Source organism: Centroberyx affinis, unplaced genomic scaffold (assembly GCF_046629955.1).
Source record: "Centroberyx affinis isolate AG114_WGS23_722 - 3 ecotype Tasmania unplaced genomic scaffold, CSIRO-AGI_Caff_v1 ptg009722l_1, whole genome shotgun sequence".
Lineage (NCBI taxonomy): Eukaryota > Metazoa > Chordata > Actinopteri > Beryciformes > Berycidae > Centroberyx > Centroberyx affinis.
In genome coordinates this window covers 255,022-275,621 of record NW_027284623.1, presented here as the reverse complement: position 1 = coordinate 275,621, position 20,600 = coordinate 255,022, and the positions used below count along the sequence as shown (strand labels likewise).

The 20,600-nt window shown below is 42.2% G+C and overlaps 1 protein-coding gene across 1 annotated transcript in view; it reads right to left on the bottom strand.

Moving 5' to 3' along the window:
- cdh13 (cadherin 13, H-cadherin (heart)) overlaps positions 1-20,600 on the bottom strand; it is a gene marked incomplete at its 3' end in the record, with an annotated part of 286,073 nt that overhangs the window by 111,051 nt on the left and 154,422 nt on the right. The window contains exon 7 of the mRNA XM_071514707.1: positions 18,424-18,568. Within this exon, the coding sequence (XP_071370808.1) occupies positions 18,424-18,568 (145 nt within the window). The remainder of the gene's footprint in view (positions 1-18,423; positions 18,569-20,600) is intronic.

Genomic DNA, 20,600 nt, shown 5'->3' with positions numbered 1-20,600 from the left:
CTGCCGTCACAGACACACACACACACACACACACACACACACACACACAGCCTCAACCAAGGGCAGAAATCTCATTAAGATCAACTAGATTGCCGAGATAAAATGTCACTCAAAAATATATCAGCCATGGCGGACTGAATCTCTGCATCCATCAAAAATACAGCAGCACCCCCCGCCTCCTTTCCCCGCCACCACCACCACCACCACCATCCATGAGCCTTCAAACGCTTTTGATTGTTTCCATCCAAGTCCCGACAAAAAAAGAAAAAAAGAAAAAGAAATTAAAGCTGCAAGCAGCCTCGAAAGGTATTCACAGCGCGCGATCGCCCAGTACAGCGACTGCCTAGTACAGCGACCGCCTCTGAACATCACTCGGGGCCGGTGCGAGAGGCGTCCACAAGCGATCAGGAGTGACTGCGAGTCACGGTTTATGAGTAGATGCCGTTAATGTGTGATTTCGAGCATTAGTGGTTAGCTTAGCACAAATTGAAATCGGTACCGTGTCGTCGTGCTTTGGGCTAAGTCCCTAAGGGTGCAGTCACCAATGTGCCCACCGAGATTCAAGGTCATAGGCTACTTTGAAGTGGACTTGTGATAGATTGACTTTTGTCAGAATCTGATGGTAATAACGCTGCCATTTTTTACCCGATCGTTACGAAAAGTTTTATTTTTGTTTGGGCATGTCCATGGACCACGCATACCAAATTGGTGTCATTTGGACTTACAGTTCAGGAGGAGAAGATTGTCAAAGGTTTTTCAAAATTTCCAAGATGGCGGAAAATCTATCCAGACGGACCTTATGGGTCCCAATTTGAAATTTGTTTAGCATGCCGAATGACAGCTATATACCAAGTTTCAAGTGTCTAGGTCAAACGGGGCGGCCGGGAGGACCGGTTAAGTTTTGCTGCATGTTATAGTGCCCCCTGTGGCCGAAATGCGACAAAACCGTTTGGACACCTGCTTACCGGGGTGTGCTATGTGTGTGCCAATTTGAAAACTTTTGACCAATCAGACGCTGAGCTAGAGCCATTTACAATAGGGGAATAATAATAATCATACTATAAAGCAAGGAATCTCTGTCTGTATGTGTGTCCTTCGCATATCTCGAGAACCATTCGTCCATCTATTTCACACTTGGCGGGTGTATTGCTGGGGACCCAAGGACGTGCAGCGTCGGATATGAATGGCCAACATGTTCAATATGAATAAACTTTGAATAAACAAGCGAACAGCGCTCTGTGCAGCAGCGGGGCTCAAAGCAAGCAACTGATAGCCTACGCCTATTTTGAACGGGCACTGCACTAGTGATAATAATAATAATAATAATAATAATAATAATTATTATTATTATTATTATTATTATTATTATTATTATTATTATTATTATTATTATAATAATAATTATAATAATTATAATAAGAATCTGAACAAAAGCAATTGGTATTCCCAGCTACGCTGCGAATACCAAATAATAAGAATCTGACCAAAAACATCTGACCTAAAAAGAAATACATGTATTTTGCATTCACAATGGGAGGAAATATCAGGATGGTGCTTTACTCATTATTCATCGCTCTCACAAGAATACAACACTGGAGGACTGGCGAAGGATAGGCCTAATCTGGGATGCCATCATTACTGTAATTTAATTTCAGATCGTATTCAGTTTGAGGTCATTGTTCCTCTGGGTGGAGATGAAAAGCGAATGAGGCAACTCAGTGTAATCTACTTCTCTGAGGAAGGTGGTAATCACTGTGATTAGTAGAACTGGAGAAACCCAGGTTAACCAGGAGAGCTCATTTGACCGAGTGGCAAAGCTTCTCGACATCTCACACACAGATACAGTATGTGAGCACTATCCACACACACAGACACACACACTCACTGATAGTCAACAATAAAAAGCTTGATCCCTCATTCAGTTTGGAGATTGTGGGCTAGAATAGTGTGGCATACTGTATTTCCACTCAGACCTTATTGACTGCTAGACTGGCATAGATGCATTCATCAAACAGTGAAGAGAGTGTCCAAAAAATTCACTACTCAGCTTCAAATAGCCATCTGCCACATTCACAGCAGTCAAAGAAAATACATTATAAAGAGAATTATTTTCTTTTTTGAATAAAGCGATTTAGTGTATGATCTATATCAATGGCAATTTGTCTCTAGTCCTTTGGAATGCACATGGCATACAATATGCAAAACAAAAACAGTGTTGGAGTCAAAGTGATGGAAGCTGTGCCAAAACTTTGGAGCTGAAACTCCAAATAACAGTGGAGTTGGTATCTCTGTGTGTGTGTGTGTGTGTGTGTGTGTGTGTGTGTGTGTGTGCTGTCTGTCTCTTTCTATCATTATAGGCCATGTGAATTAATTACATGCGTTAAAAGTGTGCAAATATATATGTTTGTGTCTCAATCCAAATCCTAATACCTGAGAATGTAAAATATCGTTTGAAGAAGTTTAAATATTTTCTCCTTTGTTGTTTTTCACAGATTGTCTTAATAAACAAGGGCTGTGGCAGTGACAACATTTGCCAAAGTAACTTAGAGTTACAGTACAAGTTCTGTTCTAGACAGAAACAACATGATCAGGATGTTTTCAACTCATTGCACAGGTAAGACAAAACGTTTTTTCATATTCACATTTATTATGTGTCCATTATCAGTTTATGTATTTTTATTGTTATTATTATATATCATAATAATAATATCTATATCATCTATATCCATAGGTGTCATTTACACTGGGGACGCTGGGGACATGTCCCCACCACTTTTTGAAATGGCCGATTTTGTCCTCATCACTTTTTAAAAGCATAATTTGTTAAAAATGTTCTGAAAAATAGCTTGCACTAAGAAATGTTAACTAACAAATGAGAACGCTTTGAGAAAGGTTTATTTGCACAATAAGAAAACATACAATGCAATGTTAATATAGAAGAAACAAATGCGCATTGTCCAAAAAAAGTAACAGAAGCTAAAACAAAAAAAATCCCCCCTAGCCTACTGATTCTAAAATGACCCAAAAACGTGCATGCGCCGATCAGTAACTTTAACAAATACTTGACATGGTGTTGCAGCTGTGGATGTGATGCATATGGATGACTGTACTTGTGCGGTCGACGTTGTGCGTTTTATGCTGAGTATTTTCGTATTGTCGACTCTGTAGTAGCCTAGGCTATGCCCTTTTGATGCACCGTTATGCAATTTTTTTCTCGCCATAATTATCTACTCTGACCTCATACCGATCCCCCCCATTACATTGCCTAAAATTGCCTAAATTTTTTTTTTTCATCTGAGCCCTTATGTCCCCACCACTTTTCAACACAAAGTGACACCCTTGTCTATATCAAGCTATATCATTTCATATTATTACACTGTACTGTATATTCTGTAACATTTTACTTGGAGTGTATTATTAGACATAATTATTAACATATTTTAACACATCATAATGATTTTACAACAATATGTCCCCTTTGTTACATCAGAATATAATGTGTTAGTGGCAGTATAGATGCCACATTTTTTCAATATCTATTGTTTTCAATGTAGATGCATGGCAAGCGCTGTGGAAACCTCATCGTCTCGAGCATTTTTTTTTTTTTTTTTTTGGTTGCTACAGTGTCGACTCTGAGATAAACATCATTTTGGAACGCTGCAAATTGCACTACTTCCGCATTACTTCCATAAACATGGAGAAGTTAATCATTCTTGTACAGGGCTATACCCAGAATTGTATTATCTACCCCGTGAACATTATATTGCCCTGAATAGAAAAAGCAATGCATGGAAAAATAAGTATTAATAAGTACGGCAAGATTGCTTTTTACATTTTTTTCTGCTGCATATGCTTTTCAAAAGTCAAAGCAAATTGCAAGGGTTTAACACTGATGGGAAGACGTGGCATCTGTACATGCTTTATGAAGGCAGTAACCTTCTGTGATTATGAATGGGAGAGTGATGTTACTGGCAGCACCAAAGTGCCAATAATCACAGTAAAGAATGTCCTCAAGGATGGACTTATGGCTTTTATGCAAGGTTACAAACGCATGTGTCTGTCTGAAAAGTTGCTACAAAGCAGTATACATACATAAGAATAAAAAAAACACTAGAACACAGTGGCTACATTTACATGCACAGAGAATTTCATTCTTAATCCAGTCACTTGAGTAAACTGGTTTTAGGTCAACGTGTCATTACTGTTGGAATACCCATTTCTTTCCCCTTTATTAAGAGCAATCTACTGCTCAGTCAAAAAGGGAGGGGGGAGCTGGTGGCTGCATCTTTTTCATACATTTCTGCTGGCACACTGTTCTATTTGTAGGTGAGACACCAAAGGTAGACAGGAGCATTCTGTCTGCTTAGTCATGGCAGCAAGGAGACTCAAACGCTGGGTAACAAAGGTGCATGTAAACAGCTTAACCCAAATGAGACCTTAGCCTGAGTATGGCCAATAGCTGAATTACTCCATGCATAAAAACATAGTCAGTGACTAGCTCCCTGGTTACAACAAGAGTTGGCATAGCAACCAAAAAAGGCTAAAAAACTGTTATGAGATGAGAGATGATATTAGTTTACACAGTTGCCCCAACTAGAATATTTTGTCTTTATATGATTATCGTGTTTATGCATTCATAATGGGCTTAAAAAGTTATTATAATGGTGGTAATGATGCGCTATGTGCAACACTAACATTCTTTGTGGTGAAAACACTAAGGGAGAACAAGTTTTAACTTTAAATGTATGAATCAAAGATGTAATAAAATGGCAATGCAAAGAAGAGGGACTCTTGCTTTGATGTGCATTTCATTTGATTGATCATTATATAGGAGATATGAGAAAACTAGAAATAACCGCCTCGCGGTTGTATGCCTCCGCCAACAAGCCAAGTTGCAGTTTACATCCATGTCTGTCCAGACTCATAAAATATATATAGTGAAGACTTTGAAGGAATTTAATAAAAAGGTATTAAGTGTATTTTTTGGCGAAATGGAAGTTATCACTATATTGACATGTATGATTCCAGTGAATAATTTCCAGTGAGAAACATGCTGTCTTCACTTAGAGACTATTTTTACAGAGGAGTACAGAGGACTGATAGAGAGCTTCATCACATGGTGCAATGACAATCACCTGAAGCTCAATATCAGCAAAACCAATGAGCTTGAGGTGGACTACCAGAGGAACAGGAGGCCCCCTGTCCTGGTTGTCATCCAGGGAGAGGAAGGGAAGAGGGTGGACTCATACAAGTATCTTGGGGTCCAAATCAATAAAAACTGGACTGGACTCACAACACTGAAGCCCTCTTCAGGAAGGGACAGAGCAGACTGTTCTTTCTGAGGAGACTCAGATCCTTCAGTGTGTGCAACAGGCTCCTGCAGATCTTCTATCAGTCTGTAGTAGCCAGTGCTCTGTTCTTCGCGGTGGTGTGCTGGGGTGGTGGCTTGGAGGTCAGCAGTCTGAACAAGCTGTTAGTCTATGAATCAGTCTTTTCAACAGTTTTTTTTTTTTTTCGAAAAGCCCGACTATGTCCAAACATCTTACAATACAAGCTGTGCTTGCCATAAAATACATAATTATGTGTAGGTTAGCCTGTAGTCTATTTGGTTAGGGACATCCAAGTAAAGGGTTAACGGGCCTTCCCCTTAAATAATATTTTTTATTAAGGATCTAATGGTCGTTCTTAACAGAAGTTTGGGCAAAATACTATGTTAATACGTGTAGACTATGTAAGATGTATCATGTTAGTTGCTATTAGCTGTTGCTAAAGCAATATGGTTTGTCTGCCTGGATCTTGCCATCTTGGCAAAGCTAATTAGCCAGTCGATTATTTTCATTGTCGATTAATCTGTCGATTATTTTCTCGACTAATCGATTAGTTGTTCGGTCTATAAAATGTCAGGAAAATGGTGAAAAATGTGGATCAGCGTTTCCCAAAGCCCAAGATGACGTCCTCAAATGTCTTGTTTTGTCCACAACCCAAAGATATTCAGTTTACTGTCATAGAGGAGTAAAGAAACCAGAAAATATTCGCATTTAAGAAGCTGGAATCAGAGAATTTTGACTTATTTTTCTTAAAAAATTACTCAAACCGATTAATCGATTATCAAAATAGTTGCCGATTAATTTAATAGTTGACTACTGATCGATTAATCGTTGCAGCTCTAAAAACATTATGATGTCACAGTGAAGTTGACCTTTGAACTTTTGGATATAAAATGTCATCACTTCATCATTTTATCCCATTAGACATTTGTGTGAGATTTTGTCATAATTAGCGTATGAATTCTTGAGTTATGGCCAAAAATGTCTTTTGTGAAGTCACAGTGACCTTGATCTCTGACCACCAAATTCTAATCAGTTCATCCTTGAGTCCACGGACGGAGGGATGGAGGGACGGAGGGACAACCGGATGGACGGACGGACAACCCAAAAACATAATGCCTCCGGCCACGGCTTTCACTGGTGCGGAGGCATAAAAAATATATCTCAACACAAAAAATGTAGTTGCAGAAAAATACTATGTATGATCTTTACCTGTCAATAATAATCATAAATAAAATATGACGGGTGCACTGGAGCTACCGTCTAAACCAATTAGTGTCTAAGTCTACTGGGAATCCTTTCAGATGCAGAAATTACCTCTAGTGCTCAAAACCATAAAAGCATTCATGGAGGCAATTAGAAGGTTCTCTCTGGTGTGTCTAGAACATAAATACTGTACCCGTGTTTTCTCATGGGACTAAACAAACCGATGCATTCCTTGATAAATGAATGCAGAAAAAGCAATTTTTATAAAGCTTCAGGGAAATATGACTCTGACAGCATTCTATTTTTATCAAGCGTTATATGTTTTTTTTTTCTCTCCATCGCTAAACCATTTTTCAAGCTGTCAGAGAGAAAATAAAAATAAATGAAGAAAAGACAAGGGATATATCCAAATGCATCTCATCCTCACTTTTCACATGGCTACACCCATCTCAAACCTCGTATCAATACACTGTCCTTCTACTGTACAGTCGGTGCAGTTCCCGCTGTGTGAATTTCTCACGTGGCCTCTCTCGAACACATTTCTCTCCCGCTGTCACATTCCCATTGATTTCCGTCTACATTTCCATTACACAACGGTAAACTTAATATGAAACATGAATGTCTTTGCTTAAAGGTGGGATACATGGTATGATTTTTGGAGATTTGACAGTTCCATTACGGTTGCTAGCCTGCTCATTGACTTGTGTTTTGACAAGAGCGGTCGCCGCATGATCACCACTCACCTCAGCGATGACAACACCATGTAATTCCCTGGTGATGGATACATCTCTTTGTTTCTACACAAAGCCCTGCAGAGTTGATTACAGCACAAAATGCACAGCGGGCCGCGGCCTTGTTCTCATGTGCGAACTTTGTCATCTCTGCTTGTCTGACAATCCCGGATCAATACTCAATCAAAGAGTTCATTGCCTTCAGCAGATCTGCTCCTGCTCTCTGTGGCGGCCCGGCAGCTGAGCCGATGGACTACTTACAGCCCTCTAAAGAGAGATGGGGCCGTGGCAGAGATGAGAGAGAGAGAGAGAGAGAGAGAGAGAGAGAGAGAGAGAGAGAGAGAGAGAGAGAGAGAGAGAGCAGGAGGAGGAGTGAGAGATTTTCTATGCCCATGTACAGTACAACTCAGTTCAAGCACAGCGGTACGGTGCAGTAATTTGGGATAAGTAGAAGCGGTGCACAGTGGATGGAGCAGCTTGTCTCTAACAGACTTCTTCCACTCGTCCTCCAATCAGTCTGCTGTGCCCATGACCGTGTCTTAAAGAAAGAAAAGAGGTGCTGTACTTCTTTTTACTACTACTTTTACTGTACTACTTTTTTGGAATAATATTATGAAAATGAATCTCTCTCTGAGTTAGTTTGTGGAACAACAGGAAAAAAAGAGAACTCCCCCACTCAATTAACCAGCGCAAAATCATTGCAAGTTGGTTTTGGTCAGTCGGGGCGAAGATGGTGATGATAATTATGAGCTAGTTAGGATTTTTATGGTACATTTCTACATGAAATAAAAAAGCTAGCATTTACAGTCCTCATTTCCTTCTTCCTTTGAGATGTCCTTAGTGTAAACAGTCTATAAATACACTTTTCTTTCATTTTCCATTTGCTAAGACTCCGCTGTTGCACTAATTATCTGCAGTACGCCGCGAGACGCGAGAGTATCAAACAGACACGGTATGTGGCAGCGATAACAGCCAAGACTCGTAGTAAATCTGTTTTCAAATTCTATGGCCTAGGCTCTCTGAATGTTCTATTTTTCAAACCGTTCTAAAGTAAGAACGCTCACCTACCTTCAGCTTTCAGCTCATGTTGAATACAATTATTGAGGAGACATTGGCAGTGGTCCCGCATCAACTCAGCTCTACGAGGCTTGATAAAAAAAATCAAAAATATCTGGACACATTTCAGAACAGCAAGGCAGAACCTCTGGTCTCTCCTATCATTTCCATTCAAACATGTTGACCTTAGCTAAGATGGGAGCATTATTCTCTGAGGTTGAGATGCAGTTAGTATCTCTGGCGGTGCGGCTTGCCGAATCGTGAGCCAGACAGCTGTGATGTTCAGCTAAACAGAAAACAAAACAAAAGTATCGAAACCTCCTGAGCTCGGAGCCGGCCGCTCATTACTCTACATTACACAGAGTAGTGCGGTACAAACCACTCCTACAAAACCAGCGTATGTCCAATACACCATTATCTCCTCTGGAAGCTTGCTCTTCAGAAACACTTTTCCCTTCAGTAAAGGCCTTAAAGGCTGACTAGCGAGGAGCTGGTACCCGTTATAAAAGGGTTATGGTGTCTGGGAGCGCTCTGGTGAAACAAAGAGGGGAGATAATCTAAATTGGAGAACTCGGAGTGCGATGGGGGTTTTGGCGGGGCCAAGGGCTGTCTGGTCCTGTCGGGGAGGGGGGAGAGGAAACGGAGAGATGGGGAGAGATTGGTTTGTCTGGTCGGACTCTCTGAGGGTTTTCAGAGTGAGGCTGAGTGAGAGGAGCAGGTCCCCGCCGACGCAGAGAGGGGGACAGATAATCAAGCCGGAGTTGATGTGGGACTGTGTGTAGGGGCAGAGGAGAATAGAAACTCTTTAATAGATTAGCAGCACTCATGTAGTGGAACGGCCACCAGGGAAGCCAAGAGTTGAGCCATTGTCACACCTTGAAGTCCCAATCCTCTGTACTAGGGATGTTCCCGATGCTCCCAATACCGCATTCGGCAAAGCGGGAATAATGCGTTTGACCCGAACGCTTTTTCCTTCCCCAATTTTTTTTCCAATATTATTCAGATATTTTAATCGCACGCCTACGGCGGAGAAAACGTTCAACTGAAAATAACTTCTCTTCCGCTCTTCCTCAACTTCTCATTGAACTCGGAAGAGGAGGAGGGGGCGGGGTTTATTTGCGCTCCACAGCCAGTCTGCCTGCTTCACACAGATGGAGCCGCAGAGAGAGAGAGAGAGTTGTTTGTTTTTATGCTTTTCTGTTTGCTCCGGGAAGAGTCTATTTGCTTTGATTACTAATTCAGCATTAGTGAGGTCAATTTTTCTCTGTTTCTTGTCCCGGCGGGTCTGATCTGCTCTGCTGATAGACTTTGCGAGGCGGAGTTGGTTTGACTGGGAGTAGATGAAGACTCTCTGTCCTCTGAGCCTGTTCAGTCTCCCCATCGCTCCACACCACTGCTCTTAGAGAAATTGGAGTAGGGGCACAGTATCCAAAGATATAGGCTAATTCCATCCAAGGAAGATTTTGATTTTTGATCCAGTTTCATAAAGCAGTTCAGAGTGAGAATGAGGAAATATAGTTGAAAAAAAAAAAATCAGTTTATAATCGCCTCTTTAGTCTTCACCAGTGTTCATTCAGTACATACTAGTATACAATGAGTTGGAGGTGACATATTTTTCCTGTTTATAATAATTTTTGGCAATGATTGTTTATAGTCGTGTTGCTAAAAGGCTAACTTTAACAGTTTACAAAACATCAAGGTTGTTGTTTTGTTTTTTGTTTTTTCTAATATATCTTTAAAAAGCAAACTAGGCTAAATGTAAACAAGTTTAAAGCTTCAATATTGCAAAAATAGCAATGGCAATGGTTACAAGGAAAAAACAAAAAAAACAAAAATTTGGGGGACTTTTAATGTTTTTAATGTTTTTTGTCTAAACCACACTCACTTGTGGTTTAAGCCCCGCCTACTTCAGAGTGTATCAGAACACAAAAACAAACAATTTGGTTAGTTGAACAGATACAAAAACAAACAGTAGCATCTCCACACAGTCCTACTGTGCACACCTTCATACCACTACAGGCTGCACATTCCTCTTTCTGGCAAGGACCTAACTATGAAATTAGGACTGAACTCTCATCTACATAGCATTCATGCATGACAAGGGGAAGAGAGAAAAGAGGGAGGGAGAGAAGAGAGAGTGGCAGAGTGAGAGACAGAGAGAAAGACTGTGTGTGTGTGTGAGAGAGAGAGAGTGATGTTGACGCTATTTAGCTTTGGAATGATGCAGGGAACCACATAAAACCCACATGGGAGCAAAATAATTTACTCCAAACCAAAGAAATGTATTGAAATAAAGTCCTATTGGCATATATTCAGATCAAATCACTATTGAAAATAAAGCCCATTTAGAATGCAATTTTTTCTCTCAGCGGGGTAATGCATATCGCTCCCTATGGTAATTCAGAAGAAGATAGCTCAGTTAAGAAGGCTCAGGAAAATCAATGATGCCTTACTGGGGAACAGAGAACAGAGGCATATAAATGAGTGAATAACCTAGGAGTTTCTCACTGGATTGAAGTCTGCATTTCTATCACCTGGCCATAAGAACTGTTTATCCCATTGCATTCACATCAGAGTTTCAGATAGCCCTTTCAACCACTCATCATTCATCATACAATCTCCAATTTCAAATCTTGTCACCGGCATATCAGATAATGAGTCTCAGGTTAGAGGGAACCGTGACTGAACATGAGTCACCCAAAAAATTTGAGAAAAAGAAAAAGTTGACCAGGCGGGCCTATTACTGCACTGAACCAAATGGTGTTCATGTATGTACATCCATATGCAAAAAAAAAAAGATGAAAAAACCAAACTCATTTATCCTGTCAACAATGCCCCAGAGTTAATTGGCCACCAGCCCCAGCAGCTACCTTGAACATTAATTTGCCCGGCTTTCTCCGCCTGACAAGCTGATAATGAGGCATTGTGGGACAGTGGGTCACCTGGTGGGGTGTTGGACAGACTGCTCTCCAGCTAACAAAGAGAGAGAGAGAGGGAGGGAGAGGGAGAGAGAGATGGAGACAGAGAGAGAAAGAGAGAGAGAGACCATAATGGGACAACCGGGCACCATCATGCTACAAATTACCTGCCAGTTTTGGTGTAACCTCTCAGCCCAATCATTATCTCTCCCATGAATCAATCTCTCTCGTTCTCTTTACAACCCCACCCGCTCCACCCCCCCCTCCTGTTTGCATCTTGCACCCCCAAACCCCCCCCCCGCCCCCAAACCCGCACTTTCCCCTGCCTCCTCTAACCCTCCCCAAAGGAACCTGCACCAGCAATTAGCTATTGATTTTGTTCAAGTCTTATTTTTTTCTGGAAGTTTTTTCCGGCACCTGCCGCCGTACGAATGCGGTCACGTGATACCGCAGAAGAAGAGCCAACGTGCCCCATGAGAGCCGAGGGACTCGAGAAGGGGAGCGGGGACGGGCCGGAGCAGCGGGACAGAGATCATACTAATGACTGCAACGGAGGCAGTGCTGCAACGGTATGGCGGGTAGAGGTCCAGACAAGTGACCATTAGGTCTAGACGAGTGGTCAATATGAAGAATGTCTGGCCACAATAAAAAGTCTGGGACACCTTGGGTGAAATGGGAGGGCAGCTGTGGAGAGAGGGGATGGTGTGAGGAGAGAAACGAGAGGATGAACTATGACCGGTGGACTGCTGCTGATGGATGGTCTGTAAGTGGATGGGAAGACAACATGTAGCTGATATACAGTAGTGCTGGTGATAGATTGTGTGTGTGTGTGTGTGTGTGTGTGTGTGTGTGTGTGTGGGTGTTTGTGTCCCGCCTAGAGGCATGTGATGCATATATCCTGTGTGTGTGTGTGTGTGTGTGTGTGTGTGTGTGTGTGTGTGTGTGTGTGCCTGTGCATTAGAGCAGAGAGCAGAGCAGAACAGCAGACCGGACCCATCCCTCTCTCCCTTCACAGCAGGAGCCCGGGCCTTAATTACTTCTGATATAAACACAAATTAGTCTGGAACACAAACAGAGACACAACTATGAGTAATATCTTCATTTATACCCCATCATGTCCAATTACACAAGATATATCTCCAGAATGCTAGATTTAACTAGTCTGCATGGTGTTGGCAGAGGAAAGATAACCATAAATTACCAATAACATGACATTCTCAACACAGTAATTTTCCACAAGCACAGCATTTTCTTCCTGAATGTTAGATTATACAATTTGCTCTGTGCAATTCCACTGACCCATACATTACTTGCAGTAATGTCATTGTTTTGTTGATGACGCCATATTGAATCCTGAACTGACTCCCGAAACAAACGTTCAGTTAATAAGGGAGCATACCTATCATCTCTATTTTATCAATCAACGCACTTGACTTACCAAGCACCAATTTAAATGCCTGTCATATGTTGTGCTGTCGCTTGTAATAATGGTGTCGGAATGGAGCGGGGGAAATTTCATCATCTTCCCACCAGTAAAGAGAGACATACAAAGTACCAGCAATTTGTAAAGGTAATGCTATCTTACCGGTAATAAGGAATAACTTTTTTCTCTTGACGATGAAGTACTTTTGGATAGTTCACCCACGCTGAAGGGAAATACCGAAATGCATCAGGCTACTTTTGTACGCATAATGAAGCTTTGTATTAGTTCAAGTCATGCGCGTCACATCAGCTGATCCAAACAAACACCAATCACGTTCGGCACAAACACGGCGGTCCATTTAATCTGTCAGCTCCTCATTCATCCCTGCAGTTCATACCTGGCACTGTGCTGCTTTCTCCCTCCACCACCCCAGCCTCCTTCTGTCTGACTCCTTATTAATCAAATACACTTACGATGGTATGTTTCTGTAGGCTTGCCTCTGACTATATTCCATATCTCAGTGGTACTCTGTTCTGTTACCCCTGGGGGCTTTGACTGAATCTTTAGCATGCTGCTTGGATTCATACAGGGAGCATCTAGAGAGCAGAACCTGCACCGCCAAATACAACTGTATAACCATTCATACAATAATGGTTTGGAGTGTTCCTGACTGAAAAGAGTTTCACCGGAATAGAGAGACAGGGTTGTGTATTCAGGGTTGTGAATAAGATACTGTACATGTTATATCATGAACATTCAGTTCATCTGCAATGTTAGCGGTGCCAGCAATGTTGATCAGTTCATCTGCAATGTTAGCGGTGCCAGCAATGTTGATGGCAGAGTAAGGGTCACATCCTCCAAGGACTTCAATTTTTCAAAAGTACCTTTCTTTTTCCACCCAAGCCATTTGAGACATTTGCTTATTCATGGTCACTTGGTGTATAGTCTGTGGTTAGAATAGCACAGTTTTCTGGGAGTTAATGTGTCAACAAAACACTGGCATCACTGCAAATCATGGATACATGCTATATAAAGAAATTCTTGCCCAAAGTTGGTTTGAAAAAGTTATGTTACTGTTTAAAAAACAGAAAACCTCCAGTGAAGTGGGGCAAAAGCAGGTAAGTCAATATATAAATATAAAGTCGGGAAGACAGCGAGAAGATGGAAAGAATAGCAAAACAGCAAATATGGGGGGAGGAGGGAGACGGAGGGAGGAGAGGGGAGTAGGTCGGTATGTACACACAGCCCTGGGGAGAGAAAAGAGAAGGAGAGAGATAAAGAGGAATAGAAAAAAGGAAGAGTGGAGGAGTAAACAGAGAGGGAGGAGAGGGCTTGCCAGGAGACTCGGGCTTTGGCTGCCTTTGTTATCAGTTTGCACAGAAATGTCAGAGCACTGTGACATTCTCCCCTACAGCTTCCCCTGCTGCCCAGCCACTGCTGTGTGACACACACACCATGCTGCTAGAGCTGGCACGCATACACACACACACACGTTCACTTATGCATTCACTCACTTGCTCACACACACACACACAAACACGGGAGCACAGGCACACACATTTGCTTATGCACTCACTTATTCACTCACTTGCACATGCACACACACACACACACACACACACGGGAGCACATGCACACATATTCACTTACACACACACACGTGCTTGGGAACTACAACATACAAAAGCACAGGAATCCATTTCTCCACTGCAACAGAAACAAACAGCGAGCCACACACCCTGCACAGTACAAACGGCCCCTCCTCTAATTCCCTTGCTAGTTCTCGGAGCTTGCTTGAGGCGATGGCATTACGTTTTGAACTCGAAGAAGGTGGCAAGAAACGGGTAAAAATGCGTAAATTAAGGGGTGAATGCTTAACGGTGGCCTTGCATCTATTTATCAAGTTCAAACACACACACCGCCTCTGTAGCTACTCCACTATTCTGACTCCTAGCTGAGCATATGGATGAACCCAACTGAATTCTGAGTTCACGAGGTCAACCTATGAACGCAGCTATGCGATGGGTCAACTTCCCTTAAGGCCTCGATTAAAAAGTATGGTGGTTCAGAGGTCAGAGGTCAGGTATGAGGACTAAAGGGTATAAGACCTGTTTCCCTCCGGCTCCATACAGTAACAACGTCCAATCACCATTTGACCTCCAACCTCCCAGTTAAGGTTTGGACACCCATTTAACATAATCAGTGGGAGGTTGGGAGAGAGCGGCAGGGGGGGTCAAATAGTCACTGTAGGCTATCTATCTATCTATCTATCTATCTATCTATCTATCTATCTAGCTATCTATCCATATATCTAAAACAGATTTTGTTGGCATTTAGGGGGCCGCATCAAGCAAAATTGAACGCTTTTAAAATCTACAACCCTTTTAGTCAGCCTCACATTACAGGGACTTGCTCTACAGCTACCATAACCAGTCCATAATTATTTTGTCAGAGCACCTTGGGGACCCATTTTTCCACTGTCTTAGGTGGAAACAAGATAATAACACATACAAAAACACTTTAATGGGACAGCATCTTTTTGGTTTGTTGACTACTTCACCACCAAACCAATAAAAACTAAGACATCTACAAGGGGTCAATAGTCATTTATCACAACATCTCACAATTTTCTGACATCTTTGAAAAACATTTCAGCTCATAATTGAGAATGAAAGTTATTTTATTTGCAAATTAACTGAATGTTAAATTTCTCTCTTCTTCTCTTTGTGTGTTTTTAGGTTACTGTTAGGTTTGGTTTCTATTTGGAAATGCATTGGCCTGGAAGCCTGTGGGGAAAAACTGTGAGGTTGTTGAATGTAATTTGAATGATTGATTTATTAATTGATTGAGCACTGAGGTCGGACTGACAGGCTGGCTAAGTAGACTATTTAGTGTACGGATTTGCAGAGATATGCAAAGAAATCAAACAGTCTTCAGTACTACATTCTTCATCTTATCTCTGAGCTCAACTGGATCTGGCATCCATGGCAACGAAAGCAGCAAGGAGCTGTCAGATCAAGCCACACTGAAAATAAAATCAAACTTCAGTTCATTTTATTTTGTTCAGTTTGGTTTATTCAAGGAGGCTATAATCCACTCATGAAATAGCAGTTTACAGGGAGCTCGGGGGAACAAAAGTATTTCCTTAGAGTCTCCAAGATATATATATATTAAAAAAAAAGAAAACTGTATCATGTAATTGCATATAAAAGAAAATCTGTCTCAATTCTATCTAGCCAAGTCACAAGAGGGCCTCCGGTGGATGATATCAGATCTAAACCAGTAATGTAAAATGAGTTTTTTGAAAATTTAACGGTGCTGAGTGTGCAGAAGTCAGAGTTAACTTGTCTAGTAAACAGAGTTGGGGCTAAAAGCTACTCTGATGATTCATGTGTTTTGGGAGACCTGGACCTCACTGGGGCTGAACCAATAAGAGACTAACCTGCCAGGGATTTGTCATATCTCTGATTCACCCCCAGTGTGCTGATTTTCTCACTGTTAGACATACATACGATAAAGATGGACACACACATGTAAGTACACACACACACGCTGCTTTACAGTCAAATTAATGGAAATCATTCCGGCCCTAAGACTGCGGGCCCAGAATGTGCTTTTAGTTTGACTACATTAGTCTAACAACATTCAACTATGGGAGTTGTCAGCCTATTATCTTGTTTTGTATACCCGGTAACAACATTCTGTTGCTTACCTAATATACCATCGCATAAGCAATGCCTGCATTAGCAATTCATAACACAAGGTCAGCATGAAGTTGACAACTGCTCAAAATGTCTCTATGGGAAGCAATGCTGTAACAAGCTGCTGCAGTCCAAAATAATGATAAGGTGTTGCCTACTAACTGTAGGTGTATGACAGTGTGTATGTGTGCGCCCACAGCCACATGCATGTGCCCCAGTGTGTAAAAATGCTTGCCTACTTGGGTGTGTGTGTGTGTGTCATGCCTCTGCCTGCCAGCTGACTGATCCCTCTTATCTGCGGAGCTCTGCTGGTGATTGAGGTTTATGTCTGTTTGCTTTATGTGCTAATGATGTGAGCACAAACAGAGTGAGGAGTATGATAGGATCTGCACTGCATGGGCTTTTGTTTCTCCCCATTAGTCAAATATATACAGGCAGGCACATCATGTATATTGAATGGATGCAGAATGAACACTTGCATGTAAAGGAGTTAGCGTTGGTGCATTCCACCTGCAATCACACACACACCCACTACTGACCATCTGACTGGCAACTACGACAAAGGCATTCAACTAATGTATTCCTCCAATGCAATTTGAACAGTATTTTTGCTGCTGTGACACCTGGAAGACTGGTAAACTTGGGGCTTTTTTGCCTGTGATGTCGTGCATGTGTTGGTTGTTTCACTTTAAATACAGTATATATTGTGTGTGGAATTTGATTTCGTTCTGGCAGAGAATGTCAAAGGCAAAGAAACAAAAATGAGAGAATACAGACATCATTTCTAAGGCATGTACACAAATAATCACACACGCACACACAAACAATAAAACCTGTGTAAAGGCGGCAATATACTAACAACATAGTTTTACTTGCGCAAAATAGAAACAGTCAAATGGGGTGCAACATATAACTGTGTATACCCACTGCGGCTTTGTGTTGTTTCGTTTATTTCCACGTATAAAGATTAAAGAGGTAACCATAACGTGCAAGCTGGAGATAGCGGAGAACAACAACAATCGCTGCGGAGAAAGCGCGACAAAGGCAGCTGAGGGAATATGAGCGGTTAGAAGCTGCTGGACCGGTCACAAATATCCACTAACAAACACAGCGAGAAATTATTTGTTTTGAAAGAGTTGACCACGAGACGGTAGCGTGGTGCGAACAAAGGCACTGAACTGGAAACGGGAATGGAGAGACGCTTTGCCACAAAGCAACACGAGCGATCGTGTGATATTTCAGACCGACTGTAGGCGATCATGCACCGGGGGCTGGTGTGCGAAGGATTCATTTAGTCCAAAGCCAATGAGGTGCTGTGTTTTTCCTCCGCAAACGTGTCCTTTTGTCTGTAAGAAGAAGTATACCGCGGCCCGAAGATATAATGTAGGTGAGGAGAGCTGCTATAAGTCCTGCTGCAAGGAGGAAATGTAATACAGTGACAAGTGCAGGTCTCCCACACACACACGCACACACACACAGTGAACAGATAAGGAAATGTGTTCTGTTGGCACAAGCCTTGGACACCCAGGGCTCACCCTCACTGTGTCTCTGTCTCACTGACTTTCTCATTTCTTTAGACCACAGAGGGAGGGAGGCGCCAGGCCAATATGTACATGCACTTTCTCTGAATAACCAGCTTTCTCACCAAATTGCAAGACATCAATGCTAACAACAGTCGAGAGCATCAGATAGAGAGCACAAAAAGATTCCTTGCCTTTCTCTGGTTTTATTATAAAAGGCATGTTCAATGTCTGTGGACCACCCTACTAGACTATTCAATGCCTAAATACCTTTTTAAAGAATTTTGAGATTTAACACAGCACATCCTTTTCTGTCACAATAGTGGAATCCAAATGCGCTATTGACTTTATCACTGCAATTACACACACAAACCAGCCAGCTCAGCCCGTGAATGCAGATGCCATCAATGCAATGATACCTAGCTTCAGATCGGTGGATGTCTGACAGGTAGTAATCATAGCGTATGCAACACTGCTGTCCAATTATATCCACCAAAAGCACAGTTCTCTGTAGTTCCAGCCCTAGAACAGCGCCACCTACCTGTAGGAGATCCCTCGAGCACCTCTCCCGAGTAGCGCGTCTCTTTGAAGATGGGCCGGTTGTCGTTCTGGTCGATGACGATGACCACTAATATGGCTGGTCCTTCAACCAGGTTCCCACCCAGGTCTGTGGTTGAAACTTCCAGCTGTGTGGACAGAAGAGAGAAAGGAGTGTATTGTCAACAACATGGTGTTTTGGGAGATTCTTCAATTACAGGGTTTAGACAAGGTATTCCCCAAGTCATTTTAGAATCTGTAACTTTATTTACCATGTTGAACATGCATTCCAAGGAGAAATCTTACTTAAAAAACAGAAAACATGTTACTGTAATAGGCTGTTCTGTTCTGTTCTGCTCCAAAGACAAGACTCTAATGAAAAGATGGCCACAGTTAAAACCGAACATTATCTTCCCTACAAACGTCACTCTCTTTTTATCTCCAAAAAAAAAAGACAGTGGCGCTTGAGAGCAGAGTTTTTGACATTTGTCTAAAGACGGACTGAACACAGTGGCAATTATTCTGCCTTTTGTTGCCAGCGGTTGGCAATTACCCCGGACTACAGTGAGCGAAGCACTTGCTCCTGAATGGCTGGAGCAAGGCAGTGAAGCCGACCTCCTACTTTGTCGGTTGGAGGGAGAGGGACAATGAGAGGGAAAATTAACTCCTGGATGCAAAGCTCCACTCTAAGCACCTTAACAGTCAAGGTCAAATACCAATTGGGGTATAAGTTGAACACTGACCATGTAATCACTCAACCTCAAACATCTATACTGTAGAAATAGCTGTATTCATTTGATTGACTGGTGGGGAAGAACAACTTTTCACTTTGTCTGGATTATTTTTGCAGGGTTACGTCTGAACTAACTCCCTCCCTCCCTCCTTTCCTTCCTTCCCCGTATTCTGCCCTTTGTTCCTTCAATAGGCCTAACTTCTTCCCCATACTTACAAACTCACATGCTTGCATGCGTACGTCTCTATCTTTTGTGTGTGTGTGTGTGCGTAGCGAAATAGATCCCTTTACGGCTGCTTCACCAAAAATGAAATAAATAAACAAACAAATAAACAGATAAACCCTTTCAGCCGAGCCTGTTAAGCTTTCTTATTCGAATCATCTCATCCTCCTCCTCTCCTCCACCGCGGGCCCCTCCATAGGCCCACATCACATATTCATGCGCTCTGCTTCTCCTTACTCTGCAGTATTGCTAGTCATCCCCTCAGTTCACCTGGGGGACCGTGCCAGCTTAGCAGAGTACAGTTGAAATATGCACAGTATCCACGCAGCAGTCCTTTGCCTGTGACATAAACAAGCAGCTATTAATCTGGGGAGGGACAACCCTGGCCTGTTTAGTCAACCCAGAAAGAGGCCCGTGGCTCTTTCTCTGCCCTGCAGGCACTTAAAGGCACTCTACCTGTCTGACACTTGAGCGAGAAATCGAAAAATCAGCAGGCTTGAAGATGGGCTCCACCCTGGACCAGAGAGGGTGAAGACGGAATCAGAATTGTCTGTGTGTTTTCAGGTTTACAGTAGGCTTGATTGTGCACTGTCTGTCTCTAGGCATCGAGTTGGAGACGCTTATAGGTGCTACATGTAGCATTATAACACATCAATATGTCATTGTCAAATTAATTGTGATATAAAAAAACAAATGAGACCATGGTTGAGATGATTGGTAGCCTCTATCTCATGCCAGTGGCTTTGTCAGTACTAGTTAGTGTTAGTGCCGCATTTCCCATAAACCCTGTTGCTTCCTGACGATATTGCGTCTTGCATTTGTTTACTTTTTGGCTTTACCGAAGACAATAAACATGCTGGAAGTGAGATTTCAATAGGCCGCTCACTCGTTCCGCCATCTGCCGTCGCGAGAAACTCTGAAATCTTTAGCTCCACTTGCACTGGAGGAACAGCGGTCTACATTCTGTTTTCTGGTGAAGAGTAATCCTGTAAAATCCGACCCGGTGGCGCATGATGTAAAACACGGCAAACAGAGGCTGGTAGAGGCTGACAATATTCCCAGCGATGGCGCCCTTTGTTTACTGTAATTGTAGCCCTGTCTCAAAAATGTATTGATGTTCAAATGCTACATGTAGCACCTTTATGCACAATGAGGGAATACAAGGACGAGGATAATTAACAGACATACTGTGGCTGAAGCGACTGCATGTGGACACCTGCTCCTC